The sequence below is a fragment of the Symphodus melops genome (genome assembly GCF_947650265.1).
Source record: "Symphodus melops genome assembly, chromosome: 14".
NCBI classification, from domain to species: domain Eukaryota; kingdom Metazoa; phylum Chordata; class Actinopteri; order Labriformes; family Labridae; genus Symphodus; species Symphodus melops.
The window spans coordinates 24,046,839-24,064,845 of NC_136704.1; the positions used below are offsets into that span (position 1 = coordinate 24,046,839).

An 18,007-nucleotide genomic window follows, 5' to 3' on the forward strand; every position below is an offset into this window, starting at 1 on the left:
CAGCGAGTTGAAGGTCAAGGTCGATGTGTTCCTGATGGATGCAGTGAGAAGAGGCGTAAAGCTACATTACATACATTTACAGTACAGGGAAACTGTGGCAGAGAGAGCAGCAGCCACACTGGATCAATTCACATACAGTCATTGAAGCGTTGTTTTTATGAGGCCAGATTTTAAAGTGACCCTTCAGCTCGTGTCCTCACCACGATCAGGGTGTCACTGGGTTTTCTTCTTCTGCTTTTATTATCTGCAAAAGTCATTTTTAGTGAGCGATCAGAGGACGCCAGATCAACACTTCCTGATCAACTATCATCACGCTCAGCATGCTGAGGTTTTTCGCCTCCAGGGCTGGAATTAATTAAAGTCTGCTTTTCACCTTCATTTACCTCGACCTCACGCAGCACAGCGGGGCTTTAGTTATTATGAATGAACCATGAATGTAAACACGAGCACTTTGCACACTTTGTGTCTTGCACCCAATCCTGTTAAATGTTGTGTACCGTCGCCACCCGCCACTAGTTGGCGCTGTGGCTACTACTCTCTGGTTTCATTCAGCACTATGACATGAAAGTAAACATCAGGAACGTGGAAGGAAAGCTCCCGAAGCGAAACGCATTTGAATATTTTGATGAAGTTACATCTCGGTTGAGTCGGGTTAAACTGGCGAATCGACCGGAGCGAATGTGTGACCACATAAAGCACGGGCATGTGCACGTTAAATGAAGGCCCGTGTTGTTAGCAACGCTAACGTTAGCCATGCATGTTCACAAATCGGCCAAATTTAACCCACAATGCACTGCATTTTGGTCCAGAATGGTGACCTGAACTGTGGTGCACTTTGAAGCGAACTTTGACCCCGTCTTTAAACTCATCCAAGTCGGCACCAGAGAGAGAGAGAGCACCCGAAGAAGATGCTGCACTCGTTGAAGAGGTCCGGACGAGCCGTCGTCATCGAACCTAACTCAGCGTGGACATCAACCAAAAAGGACCAAACCGTTGGTTCTGTTATACAACAACTGAGTTTTTAAGCTGATTCGGTTTTAGTGATTCATCAGGACGAGGAACCATTGTGTCCTGATGAGATGAGGATAACCATCCCACAGTTTGCCACGTGCAGCGCACACGCCCTGGATGATAATCCTCAAAAAGGGGTTAACCCTGATCAAACACGATATAATCCAGGATTTATGCTGGGCCTCCCACAAAACATTTTCTCCCCACTGAAGGTACAAATGTGTGCGGGCTCGTTCTGTCAGAGACGTTCTCATGTTTACAAGTCGGACTTTTTCTTGTCTCCATCTGAGCTCTTCGGTTCACAAGAGGAACATTGTGATGAGTTATGAGTTTCATGTCGTGAACTCGTGACTCCGCTCTGGAAGCTTCCGGCTGATGTTTTGACTCTTTCAAACTGTCTTTGATCAAATGTTCGACTCTCAGCCTGTGTGAGCTCTGACGTCGTCGCCGTGTGATCACAAAGCAGCTTCACAGAGTCTCGTGTGTGATCGCTGCACAAACCACTGAAGTTTATGACATGTGCAGCAGCTGTAGAAACCTGCCACTTTAATACAACTTTTAAACGTCCGTCATTATTGGGACGTGTTCCTACTTTGTGAAGTCACTATAGCTGCTGTATGTTTTCAAGGACAAGCAGAATTGTTTACTGTGAACGGAAAGTTTCGATGGCTTCGCTCGCCTTGATGATGAAAGCAAATATGGCATTTTGTCCATGTCGTGAACATAATTACTTCCTGACGCTCCTGGTCCCAGCAACATGTGTCTGTACAGTGAGTTCAAATCCTTTCGCCCCGCTCTCTCTTCAAGGCAAAGTGGAACACATGTAAACTCCTCAGATCACACACTCGCACACAGACATCAAAAAAAAAAAAAAAAAAAGCGTCTGCAGCTGCTTTTGGTGCTTTCTGGAATTTCCAGGTCGGCCCTGTTGGCCAGAGATCTTACTTCCTAACTGGCTGTGTGTGTTGTACAGAGTGTGTGTATATATGTGGGAGGGGTGAGAGGGGTGAGGGGGGGTGGGCTTGTTTTTTTGGGGGCTGGAGGACGGTCGCTGCGCTCTGAAGGAGTGTTCTCCCAGCGTGGGAAAGACGCTCGTCTTTTCTCTGCCTCTCAGGGACTAAAGTAGGCCACACAAGGGCGAAAGAGCGACAGGGTAACAACTTTCTCGACTGAAGTCGTCCCCCCCCCCCTCTCCGCCCCCCCCCCACCCCCCCTCTGGAGTCGGGACGAGGAGCGGAGCAGCCGAGCTGGTAGGAGTTCTTGTTCTCTGAGAGGAGATGTGAAGCAGCTGAGGAGGTTTTCTCCCAGCCGGTCTGAGCGGCAGAGACGGGGAGGGAAGAAATGTATCACTCGGGCAGTGAGGAGTCGGATCTGGTAAGTTTGAGTACGCACGCCTTCTGCTTCTCCAAAACTCTCCTTTCTTACTTTCCTGAGCCCGACACGGCAGCAGCAGCTCTCACTGTTCTCTCCCCCCCCCCCCCCCCCCCCTGAACAAAGAGGAAGGGCTCGAGCTGCAGGAGAATGGAGGTTATTAGTGCAGATTTTAAAGGGGTGTAAACACACACTTCCTACATTTCTCCCCGGCTGCTTTGCCTGGAAGTAGGTGACACGCTTTTTTTTTTTTTTTTAAACGCACATTGTGATCATTGCTGCACGACCTCTACCAGCAGAAGGGGAGGAACTGGGAGCGGAGTTAAGAGCTCGATGCTTTACGTACGGAGACCGGCTGGCTGTTTCCCAACTGACCCAGAGAGACGTTTTAAAGCACCTCTCAGAAGACGAGTGGAGCTCAAGGCCTGATCTTTGTGTTCGCACTAAAAGTCCAAACATCATTGTTGTGTCTTTTATGTGTAACTGTCCAGTCAGCCTGTGAGAGGTCGAAGTGCAGCATCGAACACTGAGCTGCTCAGTCTGTGGATGATGAGTATAAAAGACTTTATTAATCATGGGGAGACATTTGGTTTCTCTCGCAAACAAACAAAAACAGAAGAAGCAAATCTAGAATAAAATAGAAATATCCAAGCAGACGCAGCAGAGTAGAGAAGTGCTAATCTCATGTACACATGAGCTTGTTTAAGTGTTGGATGTACACACACACATATAGAAGCTGCTGTTTGATTTTACAGAAGGGCTTTTCATAGCACATTGTGTTTATGTAACTTCTGACTGACTGATCCTTTTTTTTATACGCTGATGAAAACACATCAATCTTACGTTTAAAACAAACGGTGTCGTCAACCTGAGAAAATAATCGTGCATTCGTATCCGATAAATCGTTTTTCTTTTTTTGGGAAGATTTTGGATAAACCATGAATTTATCCTGGGATGGATCCAGGGTGTGTTACTGTGTCTCTGTGTGAGAGATCTGTGTGGATGTGTTTTCACTTGAAGACGTCCAGGAGCCTCGTCTGCTCTCTCATCAATCATCCGCCGCCTGCTTCATACACCAGCGAGCTGCAGGAGTATTGATGACGCCAGCATGAAATAACAGCACAGAGCAGCCCCCCCCCCCCCCCGGCCTGTCTCTTACTGTATCCCCCCTTGATCTGCCGTCATCCTATTATGGTGCTGTGTTTTCCACTGAGAGCTAAGGAGCTGCTGGATTTAAAGAGGATCTCGCTGTGAGGGGGATTCACCGTTAATAAGAGCAATGCGTCTCGCGGGACTTTGGCCGCTGGTTGAAGAGGGAAGGATGAGCACATCAGTCACAGTTAAAGCAGACAGCAGCCCGCGTCTGTCTTTCTATACTGTGGTTTGCACAAAGCCTTTAAATGTTGGAGCAGGATGGAGTTTGTGGAAAGGTTAATTTAGATCGATAATCTAAAAATCTTGCTGACATTTAAATTTTGTGTACCGCAGTCCAGACTGTAAACATTAGAGGGACACATTTCTTCGTATCTGGACGCTGCGGGATCATGTGACCGACGCTGATGTCATCACCTCGATGGGTTGATGCACTTATCGAATGCATTGGCACTGGGAATGCTGGGTAATCACTTTTTTCATTGGTCTGTCAGTGTCACCTTGACGTCCATGCACCCCACCCCCACCCCCCCCCACACACACACACACACTTTCTTCTTCTCTTACAAACACGCACACGCACTCTTTCTCACTCGTCTGCTCCGTGTCGGTCGACCGTCCTCTCGGCTGTCACGTCTGTGCTCGTTGTCCCTTCGTGATGGAGGAGGCGCCCGTTTGTACGCCGATGATTCCACTGACTTTGTGTTGCTCGGAGTGAAGTGGCAGTGATGGACAGATGGCGGGGAAAATAAAGAGGCTCCCACTTCCAGCCAAGAATGAGTCACTCCGAGCCTGAAACTGTGAGCACACTCGCTCAGCCCTTTTGTCGGCCTGCTGGAGTCAGCTGCAGCCCGAGAGCCGGGGCCGAACATGAGTTGGCTCCAGCGGAAATCTTCATTCTTGAATCATGATGCACGATGTGAGAAGGGAGATGCACGCAGCAGAGAGGTGGTGGAGCGAGAGGTCAGCGAGGAATATGACAGGATGTGTGCAGCTTTTAGGTCGGGGCGCCCGGCCCCACTCCGTCTCCCTGATTTCCGTCTCTGTCCACTGTCCTGTCCCTCCGAAAACAGGAACAAAAATAAATGTTAGGGAAGTGCATGTGGAGGAAAAGGACGAGTGCAGCGAGGCTCGGAGTGAGTGGAGAGAAGCAGGAGTCGTACTACGTCTGAGAACTGAATGGAAAGAAGGCTGAACTTGGCGTGGACTCCTCGACTGTCAGAGCGCTTCTTAGCCCACACAGACAACCTTTATTTCCTGCATGACTTCAACTCTCTCTCTCTCTCTCTCTCTCTCTCTCTCTCTCTCTCTCTCTATATATATATATATATATATATATATATACACACACTGCGGCCACATATGGAGATCGACCCCTATAGAAGCTAAAAATGAAAATGGCAGCCGCTGATGTAAACGATTCATCGTCTGTCAGTGATTCTGTCAGATGCAGCGGGCGGCGGTGGTTGACTCATGCCCCCCCCCCCCCCCCCCCCCCCCCTCTGTGGTAATAGCCACAGTGATTTGTGATGTTGTAATGTAATGATCGCCGTGCCACTGCTGCATGTAGAGGTCACTGGTGGTCTCGCAGCGAGGACCTCTGTCCACATGAATCAATGAGAGAGTGGCACCGTCGCCCTTTCAGTTTCCCCCTCTTCATCTGTGCAAACACACAGCTCTGTGTGTGTCTGCGCCGCCTGGACCGGCGTGCTCACCTTCTCATAGGAAGAAGGATGTCTGAGTCATGTTGGTCCACTTCCCATTTTCAGAAGCAGAGCGTGAAGTGCTGTGCTGCTTGTGTGTTGTCTCATCTCTTTGCTACGAGCTCTTTTCACTTTCCAACCAAACTGAAAACAGAAACAGTCGACGTCTGAAAGTGTCAGACGTCCTAAATGAACACGCCGCCTGTTTATCGTTGCCATGGATACGCCGAACGCTACGTCAAAGACAGCCCTGCTAAATAATCCGTGTTTAACGTTTGTTTCGTGTCTCCTTGAAGCTGTGAGCAGTAAGTTTTAGAAGTGCTTTCACACTGACTGAAAAACTCCGGTGAGCTGCGTGTGTGAACTCTTTTTTTTTGCAGACTTCATGCAGAGTTTCTCCTGCCTTGTCTTTTTTTTTTTCAGCACGTGAGCGGATGTGAGATATAATCCTACATCTGCCCCGTCAGTCCCGTCAGTCTGCAGTTTCTCAATACAAATGTAGAAAAGTTTCTTACTTCCTGCTGAAATTTGAAGAGAGAGACTCTTTAAACCAAGAGAGAGCTTCTCTTGGTTTGTGTCTCGTCGTTTGATTTAAAGGAGGAGGATCAGGAGGCCATTTTCAAGAAGTGTTGGAGGATCATTTGTAGACCCACGTATCCGTCTAAAAGCATGAGGATGATTTGATGAATCGTTGTCACGCAGCTCGTTGTCCACCTGAAGGATACGAGCTCAAACTTTCCCTGATTCATCGAGGTGAATAAACGACAGATTCCTTCACATCGAAGAAGAGCTGTGATCCCCGCCTCTCTCCTCGTGGATCAAAGTAGTATCATGCTGCTGTCAGATTATTATTAAGGTGTGTGTGTGTGTGTGAGACAGCCGGTCTAGAGGTCGGCAGCGTCGGCCCCGCCGGAGGCCGGATGTGTCTCTGTGAGTCTTTGTCAGAGCTGCTGTTTGACTGCGGCTCTTCACAGCTCCACGTCGGGAGCATCTGAGCCCTCTCCAGGCGAAAGTCGAGCCTTCGTTTGGAAACATATGCGACCCTGACTCCTTCGGAAGCGGGCGGAGTCTGAAGTTTGGATGGACTGGATCTTATTTTCTCGTCCAACGCTCCCATCAATTTCTGCTCCAAACACGGCCTACCTCAAGTAATCGCTTCCTCGTTAAGCCAATTAGTCATAATGAGCTCAAATCACATTATCCCCCCCCTGTGAAAGTGTCATTTTCTGTGTGCACGTATCTTGCAGACGAAGGCGTGTCATTGATTGGTTATGATGAGCTCTGCTGATTAGCGTGTCATCCTTTGATCTTCAGCGAGCGCCTCCCCGGGGACGCACCGCTCAGCTGCTGCTCCCACAGGCCAACGCCCCCTCACTCCTCTGACCTCACGTAAACCTCATCACGGGTCACGTGGAGGACAACAATGCATGGAAGAAAAGAAAAAAAAACCCGGAACATTTTGAATTATACGATTGCAGGGATTGAGTTCGCCTGAGCCTTTTATTAAGACTGGAAACATTTTAATTAAGGCTGTAATTATCTCCATTTGTCCTGTGTGACGCTGCGCTCACTTTGTAATGAAATGAAGCTGATCTGACAGGAGAGGATGTAGAGCAGCTTCCACCTCCCAATCTGTAACGCCGAGAGAAGAAGAAGAAGAAGAAGAAGAAGAAGAAAAATGGACTCTTTTTTAAAATAGCTGCAGTGTTTTAAAGTCTCGTTTCTCACCGTTAAGGCTCCGTTTCCTGCTTCCTATGTTGTCTGATAACCTTTTGTTTCATCAAACAAAATGCTCCAAACGTCTGAAAAGTATTAATAACTTGGCGTATTTAGATATCCTGTTTTGTGCTACCAACAGCCAAGAAAGTGAACGCCGTTCATTTAGCTTTTTTTTTAAGCTTTTTTCTCGTCCGAGTCCTCAGAGCGCTCTTACACCCTGCAGGTCTCGAGGGTTAAGTGATTTGCCAAAGGATATATCGGACATGTTGCTGCAGGAGCTGGGGATCGAACCCCTGACCTTCCACGTACGGAGACGAGCATCTAAACCCGCCCCCTGCCTCGACTGTTTTCCCCACCACAGCTCATTCTCTGCAGAACGCGGTTTCTTTAGTTTCTCTATTTATGTTCATTCACACAGCCGCACATTAAAGGAAGGATTGTGTGAATCAATAACTGGACTATTGATAAACAAAAAAAAGCAGATTTATATTTAACTGTGGTGATTTTCTATGATGCATTTTTTTAGATCGCGATACGCAGCTCTCGTCCGGATGAATCGAACACAACAGCATGCGGCGCCCACACACACACAAACACACACGCAGTGATCACAGCAGAGACTCGGTACGAGCAGATGGACTGACTGTGAGGGGTAACGGAGAGGAGAGAAAAAAAGGAAGAAGAAGGGGGAGTGAGAGGAGGAGGAGGAGGAGGAGGAGGAGGAGGAGGGAGTGGGTAGAGACAGAGTCGCTGAAGGAGCCTGCAGGACAAACGCTGACAGGCTGAGAGGCAGAGAGCGAGACCGGAGCGAGCGTGCAGCCGCACCTGAACGCGGCAGCAGCGGCTTCATCACGTTAACCAGCAGCCACAGCGGGGACTCGCTTCCATAAAGTGCTGCTATCTAAAGCTCCTGGAGGAGCACAGAGAAGGAGGATGGAGCTTAAAGAGGTGCATCGACGCCACCTGGCTCAGACCGGGAGTCAGCCTCAGCACCTGCAACAGCAGCCGTCTAAGCTCTCCGGCTTATAAGGAGACTGGAGCGGAGTGGGAGAGAGAGAGCTGCTGAGATTATGCGCGGGGCAGCGAGCTCCTGTGGATTCCCCGTCTTCAGCAGCAGCAGCAGGAGGAGCAGCAGCAGCAGGAGGAGCAGGAGGAGCTGTGGCTCTATAGATAGCAGCAGAGCGATCTGGAGCTGCAGCAAAACGAGGAGCGCTCACTCCAACGCTTCTTTCTGTTTCCCCCCCCCCGACATGAGAGCGCAGCCGAGGTGTAACGTCAGCGGGCTGCGGATGTGGCCACGGTGTTGAAAGCACCTGTAACGCTGAGGGGAGAGGTGACCACGGCGGTGCAGTCAGGTGGAGTTGTAGCAGCAGCAGCAGCCGGGGGGGTCGGGGACAGTGGCTCAGGACACTGAATGACCAGTGTGGCTGATGAAGGCCACCTGGATCCGCCTGCTGAAACGAGCCAAGGGAGGTCGCGTCAAGAGCTCTGATGGCTGTGTAAGCGCCTGTGCAGTGTGTTCATAAAGTGCAAAAACAAAGTGTGCATGTGCATGTTGTGCAGCAGCAGCGTTGTGTGTTTGGGTCGGTCGACATCGTCTGGTGCTGATGAGAAGCTGAGCTGCGTGTTATCAGTCTGAGCCGAGCTCTGACCCAAGCGGGGGGCGCTATTCATGATCACGCCCCCGGCGTTAGAGCTCACCTGACGGCATGAGCCAGGTGTGTTCACCTGCACACCTGCGAAGCCACACGTGACACCACACACACACACACACACACGCCGGTTTAGAAGATTTTAAGAGAAAGTGGAAACGCTGCATGTTGGAGCTGAAAGTTGAGCTCCCAGTCTGCACGCTTTGTTGATGTTTTTAAAGCGTCCGGGAGATTTAATCTGATCACACTCGTGATGCCAGCCGTGGATGTGTAATGGGCTTGCTTTCAGGTAATGAGTCATTCACGTCAGGTACAAGAGCGGGGACGATGAGGGACGCAGGCGTGATCGATCGTGTGCGAGCGAGGACGTCTGTGTCGTCTCCCGTGTTGGTCGGGTAACGTGGCGAGATGGGAGCTCCTGCTCTGTATGGATGTGATGTGGGTAATTCGGATCAGGCACAGAGTGAGGGAGGCTATTTTTAACTCAGACAGCTCCGAGTGTAATGGTGCAGTGAGATGAATGAAAGACCTTGTGTGGGTGGCGTAGTAGCGAGCAGGTGAGGATAAAGCTCACACCGTGTTCTCCTTTTCTTCTCCCTGATTGATTCTTAACCGAAACTGAGAAAGTGCCATCTGGTGTGTGTGTGTGTGTGTGTGTGTGTGTGCATCTCCAACATTGATCCTAGTTTGAGCAGCTTTCTGCTGCTGGAGCTTATTAGAAACATGCAGAGGCTTTTTAGCTCGGGTACAATCACTTCTATCTGAAGCAGTTCCACTGCCCGCTTCCATCGCTGCAACACCTGTTCACCTGATAACTGCTCTCATATCTGGCAAACCCAGGGGCGTCCAAAACGGCCTTTAAAGACCCGCCTACCTTCTCTGGTCCAATCAAATCCAGAGCATTCAGGAGCAGAATCTAAAGTTAGAAGGAGGACATACTGGCTGCTGCAGGTTTCCTTCACGTCTGATTCATTCAGTCGATATCGGACCTTTAAAATAAACCAGTTTGACGTTCAAATAAAGTTGTGCGATCTTGTTTTGCTTGGTTTTCTGCTTTGCTCCTCGATGAAGCGAGCTGTAATCCCTCATGTGTCCTCAAACTGCAGAAGTATCATCAGGGGAAGTTTGAAGAGCGAGTCTGCTTGTTTGGGTTCGACCTGGCGTTCTTTACATTTCCCACAGAGGGATCACAGCAGATCTTCACGGGATCAGCTGACAGGAGAGCGAAGCTGCCTGTGGGGTTTTTTTTTATTTTTTTTTATTTTTATTGCAGACGTTTTGTGCCCTTTGGCATCTTTTCTCAGAATAAATCAGACGTGCTGATAATTCGCCACAGATCCAGTCGGCTCTTAACTGAACAAAGCCTCTGTGTTCATCACTTCATCAAATCAGCCGAGGCTCCTTTGATCAACACTTGAGTGTGTGCGGGCCTGGTTGCACGTTTGTTGGTTGCACATCCGACGCTCGGCTTCAAAGTTGAACATTACTTTGAAGAGCGACGGGCAGTGCAACACTAATTAAGTCCTCAAGACGCTCGGGGGGGGGGATGTCTGTTTGACTGTTGACCAACTGAGTGTTGGTTCTTCTACATGTGACTGTACTGTTTGTGTCTGTGCAGGGTTCGGCCGACTCCTACACCAGCCGTCCATCAGACTCCGATGTGTCCCTGGAGGAGGATAAGGAGGCAGTGCGCAGAGAGGCAGAGCGACAGGCTCAGGCACAACTCGACAAGGCAAAGGTCGGTACCCAAAACCCAGCCGCACCAAGGTCACCTGAGGTCACACAGTTCACTGTTTACCTGCTGAAAGTTTCCCTCAGTGGGTCGCGGGCGGAGACTATTTTAAAAAAAGAATCACAGAGGAGGAGGAGAGGAACCGTGTGTTTCTGTGAGATCCAACTTTTAAACTTTAAGACGGCGAGTGGAGACTTTTCTTTTTCTGTTTTGATTGAGCATCAGAAATATCTGATTATATATAAAGATGGAAGTCCACCTCTTCCCTTTGTACTAAAGTGAATCAGGAAGGCAGTGGTGGCCTAGTGGTTGAGAGTTAGCATCCCATGTATGAAGGCTACGGCCCTCCAAGCCAGTGCCCGGATTTGAACCCTCTCCCTTTTAAGTTGAGTAAATGTTCGTGTGTGTTTTGTTTCCTCCTCCTCTCTGCTGATCAGCTGCACACAGCTCTGCAGGAGCCTCATTTGTCAACAGAGCTGTCAATCAAAACCACGTGGTTGTGTTGCATGCTGCAGGTAAAGAGGGGCCTGGGCCCCGGGGCTGTGGTAAAGCCAGTACACGGACTCTCACATGCAGATCTGGATCTCGTCAGCAGACGTGTGTTAGCCGTGTCGTCGTGCGTTCCGTGCATGAACAGAAGTTTGCTTGCACGACAAAGTCTCCTTGTTTATTCTTTCATGAATAATGTCAAACATCTCTTATAAACTTGACACTGTTTAGTTTGTTGTTTTGTCTGCTTCCTTTTTGGTCCTGTTTTTAGACTCGCATGTTTTCTTTTCTGTTTTGTTTTTTTTAAATACTGGCACGAATGTTAAAATCTGCTCAGAAAGGGAGCCTCAGCGGTGAGTGCGCACCCAATGTAGGGAGGCCGAGGTTCAAATCCGACCAGGGGATCCTCCCCCCCCCCCCCCCCTCTCTTTCTCTCTCTCTCTCTCTCCCCCGCTCTCTCCCCCCCCCCCCCCCCCCCTCTCTCTCTCTCTCTCTCTCTCTCTCCCTGACTGTCCTGTGTCTTCAATAAGAGCACTAAAAGAAAGTCGGAGAAACGCTCTCTAGGTCGGCTCACTTTGAAGCCTGCGATGAAATCCTGATGATTATCCCGCTGACGGCGGATACGAGAGGCGAGCGGACACGGCTGCAGGACTGAGCGAGGTGACTGTGAGAGAGGTCGAACATTAGATGTGATTTCAGCTGGAAGGAGAAGCCTGTGAGGGGCGGGTGACGTGAGAGGTGAGGGGGCCTCGGAGGGTTGAGCGCTGCTGTTTATCAGGGCCCAACTTCCCCCTCTGCTCAGGGCCTCAATTAGCAGAGTATAAACAAAGACTTTTACCTACCGGACAGGAACTGCAATCAGAGCCTGCTCCCTCTGAATCACCAGATCGCAGGCACGCTGAAGATTTCCACCTCTCATCTTCGTCTCTCTTCACCCAGTTTTAGAGCTCAATGCAAAGCGTGAAACGTGGCGTTATGGTCTTTTACAGCTAGCGCTCATTAGCTGTAAGCTACAGGTCGACCATATACAAGACCAGACGTTTTCCTCCTGCGCTGTGACGCCGGGTCGCTCCTCGTTGGCAATGACAGATCATTGCCAGCGATCACAGCGACCCCCCCCCCCCCCCCCCCCCCCCCCCCCCCCCCCCCACACACACACACACACACACACGCACACACACACGCACACACACACACTCTCTAATTAAATAGATAAGTTGGCTTTGGAGATAACCTGGCATGGTTCTCCCCTGTTGGCATTTTACATGACAAATAAGCAGTAAAAATAGCTTCTTAGTGGTCTGGCCACCAGAGAGGGAGAGAGAGAGAGGGGGGGGGAGAGAGAGAGAGGGGGGGGGGGGGGGGTCAGGGGAAGTACAGACTCTGTGTCTGTGAGTCTGTAAGAGCAGTTATTCACAGTGACTTCTCGGACATGCTGCTGATATCAGTCTGTACACTGAGCGTTATGTAGCAGCCATTTAGGATATAAAACCCTTCAAATAAATCTCTCATGACTTTTACACTTGTGAAATAAAACTCCTGATATTTTCACATCTGTGAACGTAAACACATTTTTCACTCTGCCATCTTCCTGGTATTTTTCTCTGCGTGAAGTCCGACGTCTCTGATGTGAGAACGCAGCAGGATGTGATCAGGCCGAACGAGTGCATGGAGCAGATACTTAATGCAAAAGATTTACAGATTAAAATGTGCCCATCATTTTTAAAATAAATTATTCATTTTCTTTGTGTTAATTTAATGAAGGATCTGGCTCCCGTCATGCTGTATACAGTTATCCATTCTCCAGGCTCTCAGCACAGCTGAGGGGGGGGAAATCATTTCACATCGATTCACAACATTCAAGGTGAAACGGTGTGTTATGAAATGCATTAATGTGGGAATCTTAATTAACAGCGGGAGATATTGTGTGCTCTTCTTCAGGCCACATGGCAGATCTGCAGGAGTTTAATCCGTCAGCGTTTGTTCAGCACACACAGGACTTTCAGATTTTCTCCTTTTTAAATATTCATCGCTTGTTGAGATCCTGTGACGTGCAACATGTTGTATGTATTCACTGTTGTGCATTGCACCTCCTCCCAGGGTACCTCGTTAAAGACTGACTTATCTTAGCTCTTTCTGTGTTCTCCTTATACTGCATGTAGCTGCTCTTCTTTCTGCCTGTAACTTCTTTTTATCGGGCTGCATCTTGCCCTCTATCCTCCTGTGCCTCTCACCTTCCCCTCCTCCCAAGCCTTCAAGCAGGTCTCTAACCCCCCCTCCCCGCCCATGTCCTTCTCACTGCAGTCAATATGGCATCCATAATGAAGGCCTGTGTTACATAAGAACAAAAGTACAGAATGTGGGACCAGTCAGGAGATGCAGAGATACTGTACATTTGTCTGTAAGGTGCCGTTATGTTCTTTTCCTGTGATACAAGGTGGCATGTAGGACAAGCGTGTTTGCATGATTGCCTACAGTGTCTGGAGAACGTCATTAAGCTTGTAGAACGCTTCACCTGCCAGGCTGCCATGATGGATAAAGGCGAGCAGAGCAGCTGGGAGGGAGGGAGGGAGGGAGGAGCAGCAGTCCATGAGTGATGCAAGAAAGTGCGCCATACGTTTACGTCTACTAATGGACCTCATACCTTCATGTAGCCATGTGACTCAATGCATGCAAACACCAAGGACGCTTTGTCCTCTACGGGTCCATACACTGCTATTGGATGATCTCAATGGAGATGTCACACATACACACTCACACTGCGCCATCATGACTGTATGGAATATTTACGTTGCTCCCTGCAGGGGAAAAATGATTCCAAGAGGATTTCACTAATGTATTATTTCCATAATCCCCCATGTTTCATCATATTTACTTCACACCTGTCGTATCTCACGAGTGGACAGTGGGAGCTGTAACGAGGGAGCATGCCCCCTCATCTCTGAAACCCCTGGAGGGCACCGATCCTCACTGAGCATCACTTCCTGTTTGAAGGAGTTTAAGTACCAATCAGAGCCAAGAAAATCCAATCACTCCCACTCTCTCTTGTTTGGTTGTTAAAGGTTGAGGATGAAGGGCAAAGTGCTGCTTTACAAGTGTTATTTTAATCTACAACAGTGATCTAATCTGTTATCGAGTTTTTAAGCCTGCAGTAACTGAGTTTTTTTGCACCTTGAGCGAAGAAAAAAAACATACCACCTTTTAGTTTGAAATAACTAACAGTTACCAGCATCATCGAGCATTTATAGAGCAACATTAGCATTCATTTATCTATGAATATGTTCATCTGATTAGTGTAACTTCAACATTCACTCCCTTTGACCTCTGTGTTGGTCTCAACCACCTATTGAGTAAAAAACAGACTCTTCAACTGCTTAAGGCACCGCTAGCTTTGCGCTACCTGCAGCTACTAAAACCAGCACTGACAGCTGATCCTGTCGACAAAAAGTCCATCCTATCCGTCTTTTAAATGAGTGTAAATAAGACTCAGAGCTCCTCTTCATCATGTGTGTGAAGTGTGTTGTTGTAAATCCACTCTGATCCTGTATTTGATCATGTCTATAAAGTCCTCTATTTCAGCCCTGCTCAGAACAGGCTGTTTCTGTGTCTGTAGCTTTAAATATGTAAATGAGCTGTGTCTGACCACGCCCCCTCTCTGGAAGGGCTCGGGTGTACTCGCTGCTTTCTGGCTCCATGTCCTATTGTTTACGGTGAGAAGGCAGACTCAGAGGGCAGAACAAACACCTAGCTGTGGGAGTGTCACCCACCTGGGGGAGGGGCTACTGCCCTGTGTGATGTCATGAAGGGAACATCTCCAAACGGCCTGTTTGAGCACACATTTTCTGAATTGTGGAGCAGGCAGAAGACGGATTTTTCTCATCATTGGGGGGTTTATAGACCGACTAGAGACGCATGTTAGAGTTAGAGGAACATGGAGAAGTGTTTTTAGCATCATATGTGACCTTTAAAGTTAATTATAGCATTTCATGGCCATTGCGGGAACAAGAACAGCTTTTAAAAATATGTAAGTCTGCTTGTCAGGAAAAATGTATACAGCAATTATTCACTTCAAAATGTACTTAGAGTGACACTTTCCCTGATGCCATTTTAGATATCTGTCTTACTGATCCTTTCTACTTTAATGGACTGAAATGAAATGATGCTAAATAATACCAAGTAGGTAAAATGCCGCTTTTCAGACAACCACGATGAAACCAGAAATACTTGAGAGTACATTAAAAGCATTCTTCAGACTCTGTACGAGAGCCACATGAAGTGACAGCATCAAAGCTGTGATCTCGAGGGCTCGATTTGGCTCCAAGCAGAACATTTCACACTCCCTCCCCTCATCTTGCTCTCTTTCATCTGCAGGTAAATATTTTAGCGTTTCACTCTAAGCTGGAAGATTACTCTAAGCCACCTCCCCGTGCATTCGTTTTTTTGGGCTTTTCACTCGACTCCTGTCACGCTTGTCCCACAGTCAAAGGCAGAGCGAATGTAATCTGGTTGAGGGCATGACCATGTTGGCCAACTGTTGAGGCTGGCTCCGAGATTATGTCCAAAAGCTTTTATGTAATTCCTAAAGGGATGTTTGTCTTACGTGGGTATATTCTATTCCTGCAGAAGATCTACATTTGGAAGGTTTTGTCTGTGAGCACATGGTTCTCCCATTACATTTTTTACATGACGTGACCTCTTTCTTAATCGTATTCAAATCCCTTTGGAACAAAACCTAATGCGTCATTATGGGCAGAGGTAGATGTTTACCAAAAAATAGAAATAAATCCGAGTCTGCAAAAGGGAGAAGATTTGCTCTGGTGTATATGTGTGTGTGTGGTGGCGGTATTGTTGCGAGCAGGAGAATGAGAAACATTTCATTAAATGCAGCCATTATCTCGATGAAGTGTTTGTGCCAAAGAGGAAGGTCAGCAGCGATGCGATCGGAGAACTCGTATTGATCCAGCTATTGTAAAGACTGGCCGATTGATTTATGAACCTTTTACACAATTGCTGTTTGTGCTCCTCATAAGTTACCGAGGGACGAGACGAGTCCTGTTTTACTAGTGTGTGTCAAAGTGGTGTCGCTACTGACACTCATTATGTGGCAACACTGTGAGTTGTAAAGCGCTGTAGCCTGTAGCGCTCAGACAGAGCAGCGGCAGAGTCATTTACAGGGAGAGCATTTACCACTTTAACACCTTGTTCCAAAGAAAAGAACGACAGCAGCGGTGCACGGAAACATCCAGATTTAACTGTTTCAATTATTCATTTGAATGTCTTCTAGATAATTTATTGATCTGGAAACACGCGTTATTTAAATGTCATTTCATATTGTTTGCATGATCTGACATTTTATCTCCCTCTTCTTGTTCCTTCCCGGCAGACCAAACCAGTTGCATTTGCTGTTCGCACAAATGTCAATTACAGCCCGAATCATGACGATGACGTTCCCGTGCCGGGCATGGCCATCTCCTTTGAGGCTAAAGACTTCCTCCATGTCAAAGAGGTGAGCTGCTTCCTTTCTAGAGCCGATGATGTTACGTAGCGGGGGGAATCAAGCTGATGACCAGGAGGAGGTAGATTTATAAATCTCTGCTTATCCTTTGTAGAAATTCAACAACGACTGGTGGATAGGACGCCTGGTGAAGGAAGGCTGTGAAATTGGTTTCATTCCTAGTCCAGTGAAGATAGAAAACACTCGCATCCTCCAGGAGCAGAGAGCGAAACAGGGCAAATTCCACTCCAGGTGAAAAAACCTCATCATGTCGTTCTGAAGAGTAAAACGTCTTCAACGCTTCTTAAGAGTTTTAATCTCACATGTGTGATGCTTTTCTTTTCTTAGTAAATTGGGAGCAAACTCATCTTCTAGTTTAGGTGAAGTGGTTCCTAACTCTCGAAAATCTACTCCTCCGTCCTCTGGTAAGAAGCTCATGAAAAACGTTCACACTCCAACTTTACATTATATTGATTCGTTGGTCTTTTAAAGGTCACATATCCTCCTCCTCTTCAAGCAGTTTAAATCAGTGTCAGAGCTCCTCTTCATCATGTGTGTGAAGTGTGTTGTTGTAAATCCACTCTGATCCTGTATCTGATCATGTCTATAAACCCCTCTATTTCAGCCCTGCTCAGAACAGGCTGTTTCTGTGTCTGTAGCTTTAAATATGTAAATGAGCTGTGTCTGACCACACCCCCTCTCTGGAAGGGCTCGGGTGTACTCGCTGCTTTCTGGCTCCATGTCCTATTGTTTACGGTGAGAAGGCAGACTCAGAGGGCAGAACAAACACCTAGCTGTGGGAGTGTCACCCACCTGGGGGAGGGGCTACTGCCCTTTGTGATGTCATGAAGGGAACATCTCCAAACGGCCTGTTTGAGCACACATTTTCTGAAAAGTGGAGCAGGCAGGAGACGGAGAGGATGGACTTTTCTCATCATTGGGGGGTTTGAAGACAGACTGGAGACACATGTTAGAGTTAGAGGAACATGGGGAGGAGGATTTTAAATAACGTGTGACCTTTAAACAAACTTTAAACAACAGAATTCAAGTTGAAGATGAGACTATATATTTAGATTATGTAGAATAGTTCATATTTACCTGCAGTAAGTTGTTATATATAATGTATCTTTAAATGTTTCATATGTCTCTCTGTGTATTATAATTCATTCTGTTAGTCAGTGTCACTCCGTGACCTGTGACCTCCTGTCTTCACCTGTTTGTGATGGCGCCCTTGTTTGTCTGTGCATAGCCATTGACATAGACGCCACTGACTTAGACCCCGAGGACAATGAGCTTCCAGTCAACCTGCGCTCCCCTAAAGCCAGTCCAAACACTGTCATGTCACCCCTAGCAAAAGAAAAACGAATGCCTTTCTTTAAGAAGGTAAACTCTGGACCGACCCGTCCCCGTCTTCTTCCTCTCTGTCCGTTCGCACGGCTCAGACTAAAAACACCTGTGGCTGCTCGGTCTCACTCAGTGTACGTCCTGTCTGTCCGCATCACCGTCCTCGTCATTAGCATGCATGCCTCTTTTTAACATCTGTCTCTCTCCTCTTCCGTCTCACCGCAGCTAAGCAGAAGCAGAAGTCGGTAAGTCGTGGCGTGCAGTGCGCCCGCTCAGCAGGGTTTTTGCGGGATGACCTCTCCGGTCTGAAGTGCACAAACCCTTCCAGAGATTAAGCTCC

The 18,007-nt window shown here is 48.0% G+C and overlaps 1 protein-coding gene across 5 annotated transcripts in view; it reads left to right on the forward strand.

Moving 5' to 3' along the window:
- The window catches only part of cacnb2a (calcium channel, voltage-dependent, beta 2a), a 58,300-nt gene that overhangs the window by 31,971 nt on the left and 8,322 nt on the right, over window positions 1-18,007 (forward strand). The window contains exons 1-6 of one of the 5 annotated variants that reach the window (XM_079361970.1): window positions 1,426-2,385; window positions 10,227-10,346; window positions 16,213-16,335; window positions 16,439-16,575; window positions 16,672-16,748; window positions 17,573-17,706. In XM_079361970.1, coding sequence (XP_079218096.1) covers window positions 2,353-2,385; window positions 10,227-10,346; window positions 16,213-16,335; window positions 16,439-16,575; window positions 16,672-16,748; window positions 17,573-17,706 — 624 coding nt within the window. In that variant the 5' untranslated portion in view covers window positions 1,426-2,352. Of the gene's footprint in view, window positions 1-1,425; window positions 2,386-7,541; window positions 8,456-8,758; window positions 8,898-10,226; window positions 10,347-16,212; window positions 16,336-16,438; window positions 16,576-16,671; window positions 16,749-17,572; window positions 17,707-17,892; window positions 17,913-18,007 lie in introns of those variants that run through there. The other 4 variants (XM_079361969.1, XM_079361972.1, XM_079361968.1 and 1 more) reach the window with 4 other exon arrangements.